The sequence below is a fragment of the Echinops telfairi genome, unplaced genomic scaffold, assembly GCF_000313985.2.
Source record: "Echinops telfairi isolate 266 unplaced genomic scaffold, ASM31398v2 ScPeMD7_7468;HRSCAF=8506_0, whole genome shotgun sequence".
Taxonomy (NCBI): domain Eukaryota; kingdom Metazoa; phylum Chordata; class Mammalia; order Afrosoricida; family Tenrecidae; genus Echinops; species Echinops telfairi.
In genome coordinates, this window is record NW_022111369.1 from 52,383,265 (window position 1) to 52,391,399 (window position 8,135).

The window sequence follows — 8,135 nt, forward strand, 5'->3', positions numbered from 1 at the left end:
TTTGGTGGCACTGATTATATTCTTGGAAGGTGCAACCACTCTCATGTTCCTTTTCGGAGTCGTCCTCCCCCAGGAACACAAAATCACTGCTCCTTAAGTTTCCTATTGACTCTTTCAAGTTGCTGTTGTGAATTTGTGCATATCTTTTTTTTTTGGAAACCAATTATTATTCATAAGTGCCTATCTAAGGATCAGGTATCAAAGAACAAAAAATCTTATCATTGTGAATAAGGGGGAGTGCGGAGTGGAGACCCAAAGCCCATCTGTAGGCAACTGGACATCGCCTTACAGAAAGGTCTCGGGGAGGAGACGAGCTAGCCAGGGTGCAGGGTAGCACCCTGCATACATACAACTTTCCTCTAGTTCTTTAATGCTATCCTCCCCTCCCCGTCATCAACATGATCCCAATTCTACCTTACAAATCCAGCTAGACCAGAGCATGTACACGGGTACAGGTAAGAGCAGGAAACACAGGGAATCCAGGACAGATAAACCCCTCAGGACCAATAATGAGAGTAGCGATATATCTTGGCTTTTACTGCAGCTGCTCAGGGACAAAGAATAGTCCATCCTCAGAGCCTTGGGGGTTAGAGGAGTTTTATTTCCTTGAGGACACCGTGGGTGCCTCATAGGAGCTAATCCAGTGGTATCGTTCATAGTGGTCACTGTTCTCTGTTGCTGATATAACAAATGCCATCGAAGTTATTAGTAGAACCTAGTCGATTAAAAAATAACTACCATACACACACACAGCCTTCAAATTGATTCTAACTCCTAGCCAAGGCCGCAGTGTCTCCCTAGTTTGACTTCCACCTTCTGGACACTAGATGTCACACTAAGTAAAGTTTTAGACGGAACTCGTCCAAGTCTGGTGCACTCTGGTCTAAACCTTCGTTATGAAAAATCATAACCTTATAGCCTAATAGAATGCAGTAAAGGCATGCTCGCACTAATAAAAATAGAGTTCAGGAGGTGTTTTCTTCACAGGAAAAAATAGCAAAATACTAATCAGAAAATACAGTGGGAACAGCCGCTTATCATTATGTCTGGAAACAAACACATCCCAAACCCCAACCAGCTGTTCATTTGCACATAAAGAGTGGTATTTCCCTCTAGAAATAAAGCGATTTTTCTAGAGGCAGCCTATGCATACATATAGGTGGTCATTCTTGTTCAGAGAGAGGGAGGAGCTGTTTGTTCCCTAAGCAAAGAACCAGAAAAGGACTTAGTCAGCCAGGGACGGCAAAGGTGGAGGGGGGGATCATGGAGGAGGGGTCACTTAAGGAAGGACAGAGATCATGGAGGAAGAGATGAGAGCTGAGGCTCTCTGTGGAGAGCATGGAGCAAGTGGGACCTCCCAGCCTTTCCGGACCCGTGTCTCACTCACTGCCACCAGTCAATGGCGACTCACGGCGACCCTGCAGGCCAGACTGGGCCAGACTCACGTAGTCCTGGGTTTTCAGCTTTCCAGAGTTCGAGGTGAAACTTCTGGCTTGAGATTTCCATGTGCATATCTTCCTTTTGAGAAAATACACATGCTAACAAAAAAGATGGCAAGGAATAGGAACTTGGGGTGTCAGTGAGTTAGATGGTTATATCCCACAACTGAAATCTTTTCCTGAAATGCCCTAAGTGTTCATTGAAATGTTTGGAATTCATGAGAACATCGATGGCCCCCCAGCCTGGGACAGGGGCACTGACTGTGTGGTCCAGATCCGACCTTCCACCCACACTGCAAAAAGCAAATCAACCTTGGCTTGATGGGGAAGAGTCCTGTCACATTTTATTCTCCAGAGATCCCCACCCCTGCCTTCAAAGACCCTCCCACCTCCCCCTGACTCCATCCCCACAAGAAGACAAAGCTTTGCTCAGTTTCCAAACCAGAAGAAGACATTATTAGCCGTCACTCACAAATCGCCACCCCGCGAGTCCTTGCCTGGGACCTCAGCGCAGCACTTACACAATGATGTATGTATGGAGGGTGATAAGAGCTGTATGAGCCCCGATAAAATGATTTAAACCCCCCCCCCTCCAAAACAGTTGGGCTGTGTTATGAGTGATGATGCTTCTTTGCATTTCTGCTTTTCTACGCAGAGTATGACAAGCCATTTCCATTGGCTATAGTTAGTACCATATGTGCTTGCTACGTACCAGAACTCTGATTCTACAGTCAGATCAAAGAGGCCCTATCAGCTGTGCCCGACTACGTGGTGGGAAGGCCCAGGACGATTGAAAGTGCTTCGGTCTAACATAGTGTATGTGTCCAGTCACGGTCCTTTCTCGCTTCCATTGTTCCTTCCGCAACAGTGATGTATTGATCTCTGTTCATCGTGATTTTGTGACCGGTTTCTTCGTCCCATCCTTAGTGAACTAGTGGCCTGACCGTAAATACGTGGACGCCATTTTGACCTCCTGCTGTCGGCCTTCCTCATCCTGATGGTGTGCCCTTGTCCTGTTCAAGCCTTACTAAATGTTCTCATTAAAAGTACAGATTCTGAAATTGACTGTGATGATGACTGCACAGATCTTCTTATGATTGGACGATTACACTGTATAATAAGTGAAGTGAATGTATGCCAACAAGACTAGTTCTTAGGAAAACAGATGATAAATAATGGACAAAAAGCAGTTACCGGGAGTCAGTTCTGACTCATAGCGACCCCATGTGTTTCAGAGTAGAGCTGCGCCCGTGAGGTTGTCAATGACCTTTCAGAAATAGGTCAGCAGGCCTTCCTTCTGACCCGGTTAGTAGCAGAGATGTCGTAGCTTGCACCACCCAGGAGGCTCTGAATAAGGAGGAAGCCAATAAAACACTGTTATCTGTGTGTGTGATTCATCCACATCTTGCTCTCACTCGAGAGGTGGACATGTGGTAATTGTAGCAATGCCTTCGAAGACAAGGGTCTATTTAGCTCTCAGATCCTGCTGTGACTTGGGACCCTCTCCCTGTGCCTCACCATTGCCACTGCCTCTGGTTCTAGTGGGGTGGGGTTCCCCGAGTCCCTAGAGAAAGCTCTCCTTTCTCACGGAGAGCCGAGGGGGAGTGCTGCGCTGAGGTCACAGGCAAGGACTCGCGGGGCGGCGATTTGTGAGTGACGGGCTAATAATGCCTTCCTCTGGTTTGGAAACTCGGAGCAAAGCTTTGTCTTCTTGTGGGGATGGAGTCAGGGGGAGGTGGGAGGGTCTTTGAAGGCAGGGGTGGGGATCTCTCGAGAATAAAGTGTGACAGGACTCTTTTCCCCATCAAGCCAAGCAAGGTTGATTTGCTTTTTGCAGTGTGGGTGGGAAGGTCAGATCTGGACCACATAGTCAGTGCCCCTGGCCCAGGCTGTGGGGCCATCGAGAAACCAACCGTCCCTGGTCAGGTGGCACCTTCAACCAGGGCTCCTCGTCGTGCCCCACACGGTTGCTGTTTATTGTGGACAGTCCCTCCCGGCAGGAAGCCCTGGTGGTGCCTATGGTCACTTGCTCAGCTGCTTTTCAAAGAAAAGCCTGCCTGCGGCCTTCCAGTAAAACCCAGGGGAGCACAGTTCTCCTCTGCCACCCAGATGGGTCGCCATGCATCAGAATAGACTCCACATCAGTTGGGTCGCGGTTGCTGGTGAGACTGAAGACCACTAGGCTCTTCGAGCTCAACACAACAACAATCACCACTATAAAGTTCCTCCCGACTCACAGGAACCCCACAGGACCAGGTAGATTTACCAGCATGCAACTCATTATGCGAGTAGAAAGCCTCCTCTTTCTCACAGAGAGCAGCTGGAGGTTTTGAACTTCTCGCCTTGCCCTTAGCAGCCTGACCTGTAGCAGCACTATGCCACCAGCGCTCCTTGCTAAGAGGTGCAGCTAGCTAAGAGGTACTTTTCCTACAGGTTTGCCTTTTGATTTGGGGCACAGTCACTCTGTACCCTGAACTCTCAAACTCTCCATGCTAAAGGACTGGCACTTGGAACGAATATGTTAAGGTGCCCTTGACCCTTATTTCACAAATATTAATTGAGTGCCTGTAATTTGCTAGACCTGAAAGGAATTTAAAATTGAATGTGACATACCTGCCTTATGATGCTTACAGAAGCATAAAGAGCATATAGCTCAGGTGCAGTACTCCAAAATGAAATCTTGGGTTTGGAATCCCAGATTGTAACAAGGTAGTGTGTGAAACAAAAAGGAATAATAAGCATCAGTATGGACTTGGGCTGCTAATCTCAAGGTCAGCAGTTCTAAACCACCGGTCGCTCCTCAAGAGAAAGACATGGCTTTCCACTCCCATGAAGAGTGGCAGCCTCGGAAACTCACGGTGGCTGTTCTACCCTGTCCCATAGGGTCGCTGTGAGTCAGCGTTGGCTTGGTAGTGAGTTTGGTTTGGGCTTGGGCTGGACTTCCAGTGGTCCAAAACCACCAGCTCCTCTGGGAGAAAGATGAGGCTGTTTGCTCATGTACAGCCTTCCCAGCCCGCACTCCAAGACCCAGCAATCTTCTGCTTGGGATACAGCCTAGAGAAAGGAGAGCCACGGTGCGCATACACGCGTATGTGCACAGCCTGCTGATTGCAGCACTGAAGGGCACACTGATGGGAACGCCGACTTGCACAGCTGTGGGAGCACGGATAACGGGACTCTGGTACACACACACACACACACACACACACACAGTGGAGTAGGCGACTAGGGAACAACGCTGAACCTGTGCAACATCTCACAACATGATGAATCTGGAGGATATTGTACCGAGTGAAGGTAGTCGAGCCCTACAGGACAAAGATGTGAGACCGCTATCACAGAAAGTTAAGAATAGGTTTTTCCCATGAAAAGAAGTGTTCTTTGACGGCTGCCAGGGGTGGGAGGGGAAGGGACAGAGGGAGGGGAAGTCATGGGTTAGGACAGTGGTTCTCAACCTTCCTACTGCTGCGACCCCTTTAACACAGTTTGTCATGTTGTGGTGACCCCCCCAACCATAAAATTATTTTCGTTGCTACTTCCATAAACTGTAATTTTGCTACTGTTATGAATTGTCATGTAAATATCTGATATGCAGGATGTAGTTTCATAGTTATAAATTGAACATAAAGCATAGTGATTAATCACAAAAAATAGGTAACTATATTGTGAAATATTTATTTCTAAATACAAATAAATGAAATTTTGTCTTGAAGCATGGTGTAGCATGGGTAACAGTCTTAATATACAACAGTAAAATACATTGCTACATTTTGTGACAGTATGCATAAAAAACCAAAGCCAAAAGTCAGTACAAGGGTTGAGCTAGCCTCTTTCTCACCAGATCAGCAAACCTGCATGTGAGTGAACCCACCTAGAGACGGACAGAGGGGCGGTGTCTTGGTTCCTAAGACCATCCGAAATATGTGTTTTCCAGTGGTCTTAGGTGACCCCTGTGAAAGGGTCATTTGACACCTCCCACCCAGGGGTCACGACCCACAGGCTGAGAACCACTGGGTTAGAAGGTAGACGTGTGTTCACACGGGTGGTGGGGAAGGTGATATGCCATACGAGGGAGGAAAGGCACAATGGAGGCCGGGAAGTGTGTTAGCATGAAAGGTGACAGGCAGTGCTGTTGTATGCACACCCCTGCCATTGCGAGAATGCATGAGAAGATGCCTGGATAGACACACAGTGCGAGCAGGAGGGAGAGGGAGGGCATACCCACGTTTGATTGGCTCAGGATATTTGTAGATGTGTCTGTACTTTTGCTGCAAATACATTCATGAATGCCGTGGAGCATACAAGTGGGCAACGTTGTGAAAACTTCTTAGCCACAATCAAACACCTTGGAAGGAGAGGGTCATTAGGGCTGGGGGACAAGGACCATATAGTCTTGGGGTACGCCAGTCCACTGGCATAACTTAGTCCACAAAGACAGCGTGCTGCAGCCTTTCTCAGTGGGTGGCAGCTGGCGTCTTAAAGCTCACAAGCAGCCATCTGAGCTGCAACTGCTGGTTTCTCCTCATCCAGAGGAGAGAAGAGCGATGGAGACCAGAGGACACGTGGAGATCATGAGACCAGTGGACTGTTGGGCCGTGTCAGTGCCTGTCTCCCCAGCCCTGAGACCAGAAGACCTAGATGGTGCCCAACTACCACTACCAACTGCTCTGGAAAGGATCGAGTGGGAGAAAAATAGTGAATAAAACGCAAAATCGTAAAAGTGACCAGGCTTCCTGGTTGTACAGAAACTGGCACGAGCCCCAAGACGATGGCCTGGAGTTAGAACAATCCACCATTTAAGATCAAAAGGGCAACATTTGTCCTACAGGGAGAGACTTCAGAGGGCGAGGCCACATGGAGACATGGCGACAGGAAGCACAGGAAGTGGGATAAGCGATGGCACATTGAAGAGATGGCAGTGGATGAGTTGAAGCACAGCATGTATGAATCACTGGATGTTCAGTGACGATCTGCTCCGTAAGCCTTCAGCTAATTCACAGTCAGACGTTTAAAAGGAAAAAGTTGTCCGTTTCCAGTAGCAGGCCACCACGAGTGAGAATGGGCTCGGTGGCAGCAGGTGTTTGGGGAGGTGAGCCCAGGTTGCACAGTGGTTACGGGCTGCACCGTTGAAGCCACCAGCTCCTCTGTGGGAGAAAGACAACGGTTTCTACTCCCATAAAGAGCTACAGTCTCCGAAGTCCACAGGGGCAGGTCTGTCCTGTCCTATAGGCTCACGGTGAGTCAGCATCAGCTCAATGGCATTGTGCTTGGAGTTTGTTTTGAAAGCATTTAACCCTCATTTAGTCCTCTCAACAGCCCCGTGAGGTGCAGGTACTCAGGAGGAAACCGAGTCTCAAGGTAACTTGCCCAAGGCCGCTCAGCTAGGCAGTAGCAAAGCTGACCCCTTCAAATACAGTCTCCTCCCAATGCTTAGGCTGTTTGTTACTGTTTTTCTTACCACCCGGGGGTACATATATAACTGAATATGTACATGAAAAAAACTGTCATTGAGTCAACTCTGACTCATGGCAGGTAGAACTAGGGGAGTAAAACTACTCCCATGGGGTTCTGAGACTACAGCTTTTTACAGGAGTCGAAGCTTCATCTTTCTCCCTTGGAGAGGCTGGTGGTTTTGAACTGTTGACCCGGTGGTTAGCAGCCCCAACTCGTAACCACTAGGCCGCCATGATGGCAGTATGTCCAGAGGTAACTTCTTTTAAAGCTTTGTAAGGTCAGCGGTGGGATTTGCTTTGCTGTATCCAGGAACCCTGTGTTTATTTCCTGACAGGCCAGGGGTTCACAGCAGTCAAGGAAAAAGCAGGGGCCACCCTTCGGATTCATGGAGCCCCTTCCGGAACAGCTGATGGCGTCCAGCCTGAGACTGAAAATGAAGCCTCTCCAAGTGAGAGATATGTTTATTGGGGGGTGGTTTCTTGTACTTGGGCTTTGTGACATGACATGTGCAGTTGGAAGGGTTTTGAGTTCAGAGCAGCAAAATTAATGCTAAAAGGATTTTCCCCCATTTAGTAGCTGGTGCTGTCACCGACCAGAGCCCTGTGGACAGTCCGCCCACCTCTCCATCGTCGGGGTCTCGGGGCATGCTGTCAGCCATCACCAACGCCATGCAAAACACAGTGAGTGCACCTGCAGGACCTCCCCTCCCATCGTCTACTTACTAGTGGCCTAGATCCGTCAGAGCCAGCGCCAAGATGGCCTTGCTCGTAATTTAGGATTATGGCTCTATGATGCTTTCTAGGACAGAGCAGGTCTAACCTTGAAACCAAAAGAGGAAGGGCAAAACACAGCATATTTACGTGGGAAAGAAGGCGCCTGTTGAAAAGGAACATTTCCCAGTCTGATTGCACGGTGTCCTTTCGAATAACCACAAGGACTGCCTTGGGCTGGGGGACAGGGGGTGGGGGTGGGGAGGGGTAGCAGGAACAGGGAGGGCTCTCTCTTAGCTTCCATGATCTGTGTCTCCTAACCCTGAATTTGAAAAACTCTCAACATTATTCGAATGAAACGTGCCCATTGGGAATCAGAAGAACTACAGCCTAGGGATGTTAAGGAAGTGCACGCAGGAGTGGAAGATCAGTGTTCTCCCCGGCCGTGACACACACACACACACACACACACACACACACACACCTCTTCTCCCCATCACTCCATAGATTTCTACACATACACCTTCTCCCC

At 48.7% G+C, this 8,135-nt stretch overlaps 1 protein-coding gene across 5 annotated transcripts in view; it reads left to right on the top strand.

The window, feature by feature from the left end:
• FAM114A1 (family with sequence similarity 114 member A1) overlaps positions 1-8,135 on the top strand; it is a 79,552-nt gene that overhangs the window by 35,943 nt on the left and 35,474 nt on the right. For 4 of the 5 annotated variants that reach the window (XM_045284285.1, XM_004703168.2, XM_045284287.1 and 1 more), the window contains exons 4-5: positions 7,228-7,341; positions 7,467-7,573. In XM_045284285.1, the coding sequence (XP_045140220.1) occupies positions 7,228-7,341; positions 7,467-7,573 (221 nt within the window). The remainder of the gene's footprint in view (positions 1-7,227; positions 7,342-7,466; positions 7,574-8,135) is intronic. The other variant, XM_030888599.2, reaches the window with a different exon arrangement.